The sequence below is a fragment of the Misgurnus anguillicaudatus genome, chromosome 21 (genome assembly GCF_027580225.2).
Source record: "Misgurnus anguillicaudatus chromosome 21, ASM2758022v2, whole genome shotgun sequence".
NCBI classification, from domain to species: domain Eukaryota; kingdom Metazoa; phylum Chordata; class Actinopteri; order Cypriniformes; family Cobitidae; genus Misgurnus; species Misgurnus anguillicaudatus.
In genome coordinates this window covers 32,066,725-32,079,602 of record NC_073357.2, presented here as the reverse complement: position 1 = coordinate 32,079,602, position 12,878 = coordinate 32,066,725, and the positions used below count along the sequence as shown (strand labels likewise).

At 39.9% G+C, this 12,878-nt stretch overlaps 1 protein-coding gene across 3 annotated transcripts in view; it reads left to right on the top strand.

The window, feature by feature from the left end:
* The window catches only part of rnf111 (ring finger protein 111), a 43,826-nt gene that overhangs the window by 4,965 nt on the left and 25,983 nt on the right, over nt 1-12,878 (top strand). For 2 of the 3 annotated variants that reach the window (XM_073858940.1, XM_073858938.1), the window contains exon 2: nt 4,555-5,544. In XM_073858940.1, coding sequence (XP_073715041.1) covers nt 4,632-5,544 — 913 coding nt within the window. In that variant the 5' untranslated portion in view covers nt 4,555-4,631. Of the gene's footprint in view, nt 1-4,309; nt 4,443-4,554; nt 5,545-12,878 lie in introns of all 3 variants that reach the window. The other variant, XM_073858939.1, reaches the window with a different exon arrangement.

The window sequence follows — 12,878 nt, the reverse complement described above, 5'->3', positions numbered from 1 at the left end:
TGTGCACGGTCAAGCATGAGGAAGGGGAAAGATAGGGACGGCAGCAAGATTGACAGTTGATGACAGAGGAAAAAGCGCTCAACAAAGTGGTGTAACAAAAAGCTTTTGTTAATAAACGTTTTATTTCTCTTAAATATAAAGGGCTCGTTATAGTCGTGCGTAGGTCCTACGGTGTAGCAGCGACGGCGTAGGTTCCGCGTCGGTTTTCATTTATACTTTTGAGTCGCCGTCCGCGTCGACGTGCAAACACATGCGTGACCGCTGCATGTTTGTTATTTGTAAACAATACTCAACTTCATAATTATCAAAATATTTAAATACATTTGGGATTTTTAAAATGAGTAGAAAATGCGTTCAATGTCATTTCATTCAAGTGAAATTAGCAAACCAGTCAAATGGAATTTTAGTTTGTTTTAAATAACGAGCAGGCTTGTAAGCAGTGTTGGGCTGCGCGTGTGCATCAAGTTTAAACCATAGAATGTAAAAAATAGGTTTAAACGCATCGTCCACTTTGGTAGATGAGGGCATGAAGGCTTTGCGATGCGGAGAGACAGGTGCGAGTATTTCATAAGCATTGAGAGACACTAGCTGCGCACCTGGGTCAAGTTTAAACACCTTGTCGAGACTCTTGTGGGAGACGCGCGCGCAAAGCCTTGCCATGCGGAACCAGGCGCGAGTAAAACAAGCATAGACAGGCTGCGCGCGTGCTTTAAATTGAAACCCCTCGTCACTTTAGGAGAAACGCCGTTTTGGTTGACGTGCCTTTCACGGAGACATCACGGCCATACTTGCGCTAACTCTATTGGTAAGACTTTCTTCTCATATTGCATCCTTTCTACACTTGTGTTGGGTGACTGCGAGTTGGACTTTTCAGAAATCCTCCGTGGTGGTGAACAGCCAATCGCCGGCGCTTTAGGTCCTTACACGCAAGTACAGGCTCACAGACACAGCCGCTTTGGGAATCGAAATTTGGCACCGAAAGATAAATCATTTTTGGATACTCAAAGTATCTGAGTTTTTCATTCGATACCATAAAAGTATCGACGTTCAGTACCCAGCCCTACTCATTCTCTGTATTGATGCATTCAGCAGACAAATACCCAGGATTGTTGCCACCATGTCTTTCTCATACACTACATGGTGTTAAGGATGTCTTGACTTTAAATAATAAAGAAAACTTGTTGTGCTGTATGTTTTGACACTTTAAAATGCTTTTACCAGCATGTTGGCTGCATTTGCGTGTCTCTCACTCTGCGCTGGTTAATTTGATCACATCATCAAAGACCTAATTGTTCGATAAAATGTATTTGGTATTTTCGCTTGTTCGGCCAAACACCGAATACATTTGGTTGCTGAACATTCGATGCAGCTAGATTTACAAAACTAAGATTTTAGTTTATTTATTATTTTAAGGTATTTGCAGTGTATTACATTTTATTTTACCGTAAGATGGACAATTACACATTTACCTGAACTTAAGTCTTTAGTTTCTAAAGATGACTGATCATAAATGGCACAAAGACTGTCTGTTCTGGTGGGGATAGAGGTTGTGCGAAAGCCGTCAGTGCAAACATACAGTAATAGATTCTTTTGTAAAAGTAGATACTTTTAATAAGTGTAGTGCTTTGCAAATGTGTCTTTTTGCTTTTTTGTGTTTTGCTGCTGGTGAAGAACACACACATGCTGCTTTATAATTCTGGTCCTTACCTTTCACATAGACGTGGATCATTATTGTCACGGGTTTGAGTTACACAAGTTTATTTTCTGCAGGAGAACAACATGCAACGACTCAAGCAGCATCTTTAGACGCTTTAAACAGCCGTCCAAGTTTAGAAATGTAGTATATGAGAACACAGAAAGTCACACTGGTTCTAAAATTACATTCTAAAAAAGACAAACGTGCCTATATGATTTACCTGATTTTATGATGCAGAGGTAACTTTTTCTGTCGCTATTGCTGATTAATTCCTGAGCGGGGGCATACCCTGTCTTCAGATATTTTGAGTTTGTTCGTAAGGCTAAAATTGCACTGCACGCAAGACCTTCAATAAGCTTACCCTGCATGTGCGCAACTGGGAACATTGGTTGTAACTTTTGTACTTGAGTTTTAAATTTTTAACAGAAAATCTTTGAGATTAGACATCATTTGGCAGACCCCATTTCCACCACGGACCCCCTGTTGAAGTCCCATGCCCTACAGGATTTTTTAAATCCTGATTTTTTTTAAATCCACACATAAGGAGAACCTTGTCAGATATTCTTTTCTTAAATCTTAAACATGCTCAGACTACAAGTCATGGTACATCACACACTACAGGATAATCTTAAGGCAATACCAGCCAAATATTAAAATGACCCCATGATTTTCTCAACCTCAAGCCATCCAAGATTCTTTGATGCATCGCAATGCGGATGTGGACGATTCTGAATCGATTCACAAATGTAATTTTTTTTTTTACTGGTTTTAATGTCTGACAACAGAAACAACATATACTTATAAAAATGACTATTGAGCTCCTAGTTGCATTAAAATACAGTACATGACAGTTCAGAGACAAATCTGGCTTTGAGAGCAAATGTGACCTAATGACGTCACAAATATGCTAATTAGTACAATGAGAATTGATTCTGAATCAAATCAGGTCCCTAAGAATCGATTTTGAGTCGATTCATAAGTGTCCAAACGATTTCCTCCCACATCCAAGATGGATATGTCCGTCATCATTCATACACACAGTTGGAGGTTTTTTTTCATTAAATGTCCTTGCTAAAAACGGGGGATCAGGGAACAATTTCTGAATTTTAACCCCAAAAAAGTACATTCATTCCTCACAGAAGTAATCCACATGACTCCCAGGGGTTAGTAAAGTTCTTCTCAGGGTAAACTTTTAGAAGCAATGATGGTGATATGCTATCACAGACATGTTATGCAGGCAGTTGTGTTATTTCCTCACTTCTATAGCCGTTTCTCCGCCTTTACTGTCAACAGTACATCAGCTTGTATCACGGTCGCTGTTTAATAGGTCTGTCATTCACCTCCGTCTCTCATTGGCTATTGTGAAAATAATCATCCCGATTTAAAATCCTAAATATCAAATAGGTTTAATATGATCGGGGCTGCCCAGATTTTCTGGCACGCACATAGGTTTCAAGGTATACTGGTTGCCAGTTTCAAGGTATACCGAGGTTTAAACAGTCTTGGTTTCAAAACCACTAAAATGTTCTGTGATACCGTCTCCCAGGTGTGCTTTATACAAAATTCTTTAAATCATTAAGTCATGTGATTGATTTGATGTTTACATTTTAATATACATTACAAAAATATTATATATTTTTTGAAAGCATATTATAATTTAAAGGCTTTATTTTTACCTGGCATTTGAAAAAAAAACATTTTAGTGTTGCAATGGCAATATCGCAACACCGTGAAACCGTGGTATTTTTGCTAAAGGTTATATTAATGCCAGAATCTTATACCGGCCCATGCCGACATGATAATCAGAGTCGAGTTCTTAGGAGGGGAAATCTTGGTAAATTTGGGACAATAATCCTGTAGTGTGAGTTCACCACATTTATGAACTTTATTCACCAATATAGACCAAATAGATATAATAACCACAAAGAAATGTAATTCTTTTTAAGATAGATGGCTGCTTTCAAAATTTAAAGGTAAGGAAACTCTGGGGCTTGCAGTGGCTGCTGTGGAACATAAGGCATTTGGGGCACAGTTCCATAATGGGTGCAGACATGTTAATTAGGGAGGGGTGAAGAAATGTTAGAGCGGTAATGGGATTTTGGTGAATAGAAGACTGATCGGTAATACTGCCAGATTTTGATTAAAGAGGAAAAGAGCAATAAATAAAATGGGTGAATCGTTAGGTTTTGGTAATGAGAAGAGGAAAAGGCATGAACATTACGGTCAGTGATGAATAAATACTCATTATTCAAGCAAGCGAGAGCCTAATTTGAGAGTAATTTAATGAGCTAGCTTGAGTCCAAATCTAAATAACCACATTATATAAGGATTGAAGAGCTCTTATAATAAACCTGTATTAAATACAACAAACAGCTGTCTCCTAACAGGCCTCATGTTGTGGGAGAGATGTGGGCTGCTCTTTTCATGTTGTATAAGAATAATAAAAAATGTTAATATGGGAAATAATGTTTCCCAGCCCCATTATCCTGTATATACTAGATTTATGTTTGTAGTCTTTTGTTGGAGGTGTTAAGCAGCACCTTAAACGTGTCCATTTTTGTGTGGTACAAGGGATGACCTTTCTTTAGTCACAGTTGCTCTCTTTTATTACAGACTAAACAGGACAGCCTGGATAACAATTCTGCCTGACTAATGCTTAGCCAGAAATGGATGTTAAAACAAATTGCTTGCCACATAATCAGCATTAGGTTTTGCAGTGGAATGCTGTTGGCTACTTTTTTCAAAGGTCCACCCCATTCCACCATTCCTTTTTTCCTCTTATGAGTTTATTTTTCATTGTTTATGATTTATTTTGTCTTTTGAGGTCTCATTCTTTCCAAATGTTTTATATTTTAGAGTTGCGGATTGCTGCGTCTCCAATGGATCCATATGATTCAGCTTGTTGAGCCTTGGCGGCGCATGTGAGGAAGTCACAATGAAGAGCGATATTCCAACTGATGTGCGACGTAAGCAGGAGACCCTGAAGGGTCCTCTGGCTAACCCTGAACCCATGGAGACGTCCAAGAGCTTCACTAGTGAGATGGAGGTGATAAGCAAAGCAGGAAGTGATTTTCCTTCTCCGCTGTGTGGTGAGACCAGGCACCGGCCTTCGCGGGAAGCCGGAGGTCGCAGAGACTGTGAGAGAGGCTTGTCGGCGCGCAAAAAGCGCAAGACCCAGCAGCCCGGACCGTCGTATTGTTCTTTAAAGGATGGGCAAGTGAGTGAGGGAGCCCTTACTCCCCCTCGCCATAGGCCGATGCTGCTAGATCCACGTAGCGAGAACGAGAGGAACCCAGAATCCTCGTTAAGTGACTGTGCCTCCTCGCCCTCCTCCAGCCTTCAGTTTGGTGACTCGGACACTCTTAGCTCAGAGGAGGAGCCTATTAATGGCTTAATGACTGTTAGACAGCAGCAACAGCTCAAGGCTCCTGGTTTAGTCTCTACCGGCAGCACAGGAGGCGGGACAGGCCCAACGGTGGGCATGCGGGCTCTATCCTCTCGGACTCGTGCCAGCAGGTCACAAAAGTGGGCACGGCTTGAGCCAGAGAACAATCACGTAAAGCGGCCGTGTCTTAGCTCAAGAAGGCCTTTACACAGAAAACGTTTTGTAAAGGGTGGGGCAGGAGGCGGGGCTCAACGGACTCCAAAGCAGCGGGAGAGATTACTGCTGCAGAGGAAGAAGCGAGAGGTTATCGCACGGAAGAAATACGCCCTCCTGCACAGTACCAGCAGCTCCAGCGAGGAGCTGACTTCGGACTCCTCTCCTTCCTCCACTGAGGCAGAGGATGAGCTGTATGTGGATGTTAGCAGCAGTAGCAGCCAAGCCAGCACTGCGGCTGTGGCCTCAGGTAAATCACTTATTTGACCTTCTTTTTAACATTATTACTGATTTTAATGGAAGTGGTGGAAAGGACAAAGATAATCTCAGATAATACTTGGTTTGGTATTTGTCACTCATGATTATTTTATCATGCATGATGGTGTTACTGAGATAAAGTGAGTAGTGTTTAACTGCTCATATGTAGTTTACATTTGAATGCCTGCATACTTTTCATACAGCAGCACGTTTGCATATTTCAGCCCAGTTGCAGTAAATGTGTTTGTGTCCTTGATAAAGAGGGATTGTTAAACAGCTACTCTTGTAGTCTTAAAGCATTCATATGAATGTTATTTCTCCCATTGTAGTCTTGTTTAACAGCTGTTAGTTGTTCTTATTATAAGTGTGGAGGATGAGGACCTTTCTGGGACGTTGTCTGGAACATTTCTTATGTTTGACAGCTGATGCGAATCATTCACACTGGAAATATTAGGTCGCAGAAAACCTTCACCTCCCTCTTCCACTCTCTCAGCACTTACAGTCATTATATGAGTATTGACAAAACAAATCTTGCAGTCTAATGCTAAAGTTTTCTGTATATTTTCTGTGTTGCATGTATCCTTGGTTGTAATCCTACACTCCTTATGACCACCACTGAATCAAATTGTGTGTTGTTGTTGTTTTTAACAGGCCTCTGTTTTTATTTTCTGTAGTATTTAACCCATAGTTTTAACACACAGTTCCCATGTTTATTTCAAGCACATGAATTCAAAGCTAAGTGCGTTTTATAATTCTGTTGCTTAATTTAATGCAACTACTATGTTACGGTCACAACATGCATTCATGAGCAGAGGCCACAGAGACTAAAATGGAAAAACCGTGTCACCGAGATGTCCCCATGCATGTAAGATGCTGCAGAATGTGCGTGTGTTTGAATTTCCTGTTGAGAAACAGCAATTCCTCACCGACCACAGTGCTGCTGCTCTTCATAACACTGTACTGAGAACCTAACTTTACACATTTCTATCTCGCACAGATATCTATTAAGGGTGCATGTGCACCATACACTCAATTGTGTAAAAAGGTCTGCAGATGCATCACTCTCAAAACAGGACATGACCTGTATTAAGCCAGGCATCTAGTGCTCCCCCACCCCTCCTCATTAGCAGATTACAGGTGTACATGTAAATTGCATATTTCTGACCAACAATTAAATGAACAGTATGTAAGAAATGTATATCAATTAATCATAAAATGGCTCTGAAATGTCACTAGACATTAAGAAATAATTTTCATTTCAAATACTTATATCACTGAAAACAGTGGTCTGGCCAGGATATTGTCATTTAAAAAGTGGAGTTGCAGCCCTCAACTGATGTTTATGTTGTCGTGTTGTGTATTGGCCACCAGTTGTGTGATTGCAGTACCAGTTTTAGCCACAAGTTTTGTTATTGCAATACCAGTTTTGACCACAATCCTACATACTGTTCCTTTAAACCTGGTATCAACTTGCTGGGACGATAAATTGTGTTTATTAGGGTTGTAATGATAACCTGCGATACACACTAATAATACCTGTCTAGTAAAAATTCTGAATCGCAAACGCAATATCATGCACAGCTTTTTCATGTACTTCAGCTTTCTGATCACTAGGAAGTTCCTATCAATCTAAAATCACTGATATTTGCCTCGGTTGCCACCCCTTGCAGATAGCGTGCTAACTGAGAGTCTGCTGGCCATTTGTCGCTGGGCGAGTTTGTACTTTTATATTTTTCAAAGTTTGGGATGTGCTCACTACCGCGGGTCACACTTCTCTAGAGCTGTCGCAAACGGTCGTCGCTGATTATTAGTCGACATCGATATTTTTAATCAATTCTATTATTTTACCTTTTACATTTATTTTACTCCCACAGCCCTATAAGTAAGGCTCAAGTACCCCTTCATCAAAACTAAACCAAAGTTGTGTTTTAAAGACAAATAATGAGTAATATTAATTAATACATTTTAAACGTTAAAGTTAAAAGCACTGACTGATTTGAAACCAGGGATAGAGCTTAGGTTAGAGTGCAGTCTGACATTATTATGAATGTCTGATAGTGATGCACCGATGTGAAAATTTTGGCAGATGCCGATAACTGATATGACTCTTGTCTGTTATGGCCGATACCAATATTTGCCACCATTGTCACCATTACTCTATTTTTTGAGGAGTTAAAAAAAAATCCTGGAGTACATGTCGAGTACTGTTTGAAATAGCGGAGATACGGTTTACTGAAACAAACTAGAAGGAAAATTACAATAGTATCACAAGCATATATAAATCAGCACAACGTTGCCTCTCTCTTTCCCTTGTTCGCTCGCTCGCGCGTGCGCGCACACAGACACACACACACACACACACACACACACACACACACACACACACACACACACACACTGGGCACGTGCATCAGCTCGTGCACGATGGCAAGAATGCGACGCGATTGCATCCTGATGAATTTCGGAAGTTTAAACGACTGAGCTGCAGTGGGCAGGCATAAGATTTATAAAAACACATTTGAGAAGAAAGGCACAGCAAATCAAAAAGACTTACGTGTTTCCCAATTACTCTAAGACCATGCTAATTTGGCACTCGGTTTTTCGAAGCTCGTGGAGGCATGGAGCAGCATTAGGGTACACGGTTAATTTATGTGCGATCTACCGGCATTGCCTTTGGGATCGACTGGTCGATTGACGTATTGGATACCCATACAGCATAGCGAGGATCTTCTTCAGACACTTTGAAGAACGACCAGGCAGACGACAAAACCTGCTTCAGCACACATTTGTAACTTATGCGCTTGTGCAAAAACAATCATCCTCGCCCCCACACTCACATCTCCTACACACACGTCAAATACACAGAAATGATTATCGGCCTGTTCAAAAATGACCACATCGGCCGACATTATATCGGCGGCCGATATATCGTGCATCACTAATGTCTGACATTATTATTAATGTCATGCAGTCATTCGGATAGATTAGTGCAGAGGTCCCCAACCACCGGGTCGCGACCCAGTTCCGGGTCATGACCAAGTTGCTACCAGGTCGCAAGAATGTCCTCATTTGTGTATTATAGCTACGTAATAGCTTGATTGTGTATTTTGTCGTTTAAGAGCCGACTTCAAATAACATCGATCATTTCCACTTTTGTACCGGCTCTCTCTACCAGCGCATCGGTGATTACATTGTTGTCATAGAGTAAGCATACTTCTAAACAAAATCGATTTAATAATTGCAGAGGTATGACTTCATGAATCATTTGCAAATGTACCTCACAAATAATGTAAACACATGAAGACGTTCAACTCTGTGACATTGCAAATGACTGAAAAGTAATTGCAGGTTTCTGGAAAACAACTTCAGAATTATCCAGCGATCGTGGCACCATGATCAAAATAAACTCCTTTACTGCAGTAACCATATTTTAACGGGTACACTTTTAACGTAGGTTTGAAAAGAACCTAAACATTTAGTCTTGTGTTAATCATCATTAAAAGCGTATGGTAAGCGCGAGTCTCCATGCCCAGACACAATTCCTCTGGCATCTCCTCCTTTCATCTCCTCCTCCTCATCTCCTCCTTCACAGCTCGTTTTTTTCTTCTGTTCTGTTACTTGAACTTGGGGCTCAAGCTTGATCAAGGTTCAAGCTGCCTTCGAGAACAGCAAGCCAAGTTTGTTTACCATTAATTATTAAGACTAAATGGGCAGTCAAACTCGTGAAACAATTAAAGTAAAACAGTCCGCCAAAATATGGTTTTAGACGTGTACTAAAATAAAGCCATTATTAATTTTCTTAATGCATGGTAGTATTTCACAAAAGAGAAATATCAGCACTTTGTTTGAACAGCAACTCAGTGACCGTACCCTACGGTCCACAATTTTTTTTTAAAGCTAAAACCGGTCTGTGGTGTAAAAAGGTTCGGGACCCCTGGATTAGTTTAATATGCAGACATTTAATATGCATTTATCGGCAAAGAAAAAAACTTTTATCACCAAAACTTGTCACACTATCAAAACGTTGCACCGCAATTTCGCCTTTTTGTGCGCAATGACACACAGCCGTCTCACATCGTATTGCTTTGTTGATCTGACACGTGTGCAGTTCAGACATTCATGTAACCCCGCACCACGGATTGCACTGAGGTATTTATCTGCCCCAAGCACCAGCACAGACAGTGAGAGACTAATCAACGCAGCGTCTCATGTTCATAATGAGAAGAGCAAGCGTCTTCCCAGCCAAAAACCTAAGCAACTTTTGTTCTTAATATAAAAAGAAACCTCCCAGGTTTGATTAAATAAACAACAGTCCAATTTTCTGTGTGTATAAAGCCGTTACACTAAAATGTGCATAGCACTGCACAACTGTGTTTTGCTAAAGCTAAATATGCTATGTGTTTACAGTTTAAGTTTTAATTAATTTCTACTGCTGTTTTTGCACTATTGTTTTTAAAATGTAAGTGAAAAATAATTGACATGCAACAGCAGAAAAGAGCCCCATGCACTGCCAGTCTGTATTTCAGAATTCAGATTCATTAAATTCAAACAATTTAAGTGTGTGTTTGTTTGTATATACATAAAAAATACAGAGAAAAGCTAACATTTTAAAGTTTTTAAAAGAAGCCATTTTCAGCTTCAGTTTCGGTTTTCGGCTAAGTGAGTCCTAAATTTTCAGTTTCGGCCCAGAAATTTCATTTTGGTGCATCACTAGAACTTACTAAAGACACGTGGATAAACAGCTCTGAAAAGGTGTTATTTTTGCGACCTTGCTGGATATGCAATTGTAGAAGATTTTCTTTCCGACGCAACGTTAATGGGAGGAGAGTACCGGTATGTAAATTTAGTTTGCCAGAGGAACATATGTTTCAAAAATATTGTTTGCCAAGCCTTGCTATGCTTAATTTGCTGGAGAAAAGAGGAACAATCATGAGCAGAAGTCACATCAGTGTTTCAAAACTTCTTGTCACTGGTGCTGAACTCAAGCGCATCAACTAAGGAGCCATCAGCTCTGCTTATTTGCGACCCTGTACTAATTTGCGCTGCTCTAGTAGATCGCAATGGTTAACTCCTGTTAGCATTGCATTGTGACCGAATTCATTGGCACACTCTCAAATTTGGTGGCAGTCTGGAGACCTGACGGTATGTGAAAAATAATGTGTTTTTTTAACCATAAACCACGCAAACATGTTAAATACCCAAATACACAAAATAACGTTGTTTTTAGCAATAAAATAAATGCCCTTTAAAATTACATTTAAAGGACAAGTTCGGTATTTTACACTTAAAGCCCTGTTTTCAGATTGTTTATGATGAAATAGAATGGTTTTGACTGAAATTTGGACATATTATGCTGTCCCGAGAATTTTCGGGTGTTTGTTCTATCAACTCCCACCTCTATAATGGGTTTATAGGTGCACTGGAACAATCCTTCCTAAAATGCATTAAACTTTCATTTACAAAGACGTGAAACTCACCGAGTGTCAAGGTTGTTCACTGATATGCTCACACAAAAATCGCTGCAAAAGATGCTTTCCAACAGGTTTTATCGTAGTTTTTGTCCAACTCCATTGACTTGTATTAGATGTGCCTGTGAGGTACGGTATTACTCCGCACTGGGAACGTTGTTTGTATTCCTGCAATTGGCGAAGGCGGATTATCGCCACCAACTGGGCTGGAGTGTCTATTACTCAAGCTCTCGGCGGAAGAATATACGGGTGTGAGGCGTTTGGAAAAATAGGTCCACAAGTTTACAACGAATGCTAAAATACCTGTTGGAAAGCATCTTTTGCAGCGATTTTTGTGTGAGCATATCAGTGAACACCCCTGACCACTCGGTGAGTTTCACATCTTTGTAAACGAAAGTTTAATGCATTTTAGGAAGGATTGTTCCTGTGCACCTATACACCCATTGTAGAGGTGGGAGGTGATAGAACAAACACCCAAAAATTCTCGGGACAGCATCATATGTCCAAATTTAGTCAAAACCGTTCTATTTCATCATAAACAATCTGAAAACAGGGCTTTGAGTGTGAAATGCCGAACTTGTCCTTTAAAGTGGTCATTTTTAAAATGATTTCCTCACAAACATCAATATTTTAGGTCAAAGACATTTTTATTACAAATAAATCAGATCAAAGCAGATCGAAAGATTTTTGCGTACCCCTGGAAACATTTTACGTACCCCCTGGGGTATGCATACCCCCGGTTGGGAATCAGTGGTTTAGAATAATCGGTTAATCGTTAAATTTGTCAATAGTTTAGTTGATCTAAAAATAGTCGTTAGTGGCAGCCCTTCACTTCTCCATTGCGGTGGTCGTGACAACCGTCACAGTCCTAATAACAGTGCTCAATCTTGTTATATTCAATATATTTGGTAATACTCAATGTGTGCTATCCCCATCGATGTGTGCTAATGTCAGTACCTTCTGATGGATATTCTTTTAAAATTTCTGATATACAGGCAAGCTTGAGCACACATCAGAGGTCTATATTAAAATATCGACTACAGCTGTACAGAGATAATATTGTAGAATACTGTTATTTGATAAGCAAACATTGTCCTATGTATAACTGCACAATAGTAATCTAATTTATTTGCTGACACCAAAGCACCTCAATATTTTCAGAGAAAGTAAATATGCTAATGCACCTTATTGCATGTATAGTTAATTTGATCATTTCAAGTATAATTGAGTAAATTAGTGGATGGTACATCACCTCCACTAGATCAGCATGAGCTGAAATCTAATTTAAGCTGTATGAGGGCTTTGTTTATCCGTAAGGGTGGATCCATGCTACTGCTACTGTATTTTGTCAATTTTGCCAAATAGTCTGATTTTCTGCATCCTAAACTTTTGTGAAATAAGGTAATGTGGCATCTGTGTACTGCTTCATGTTGAAGCTGTATGGTGGTGTGCTTGTTTCTTGTGGGCAGCGTAGGGAACGGGGTATGATCAGGGTGCTAAGCAGCGGCACTCAGCAGGAGAGTTAACCTTAACAACACACCCAAGAGGATGAATCTCCCAAGCCGGAGGCTTCTGCCTTGGTGCACAAACATGTTTAACACAGATAGTACAGCACAACAACTCTACAAAGCCTTCATATAGACTTGCTTTAAAATTTCACGTCAAGTATATGGCCTGTTAGCGCACATGTTGCAACATGTTGACTCATTCTGCACATGTTGGAAAAGAAAGTCTGACTTGGCGAAACCAAGTAGTAATAAATTTTGTTGGGAAATTTGTTGAAATGAGTTTAGTTCTCATCTTTTGCTTAAATGTTAAGGTAGTGCGTCACTTTGATAATTCATATTAGTGTTTTCTC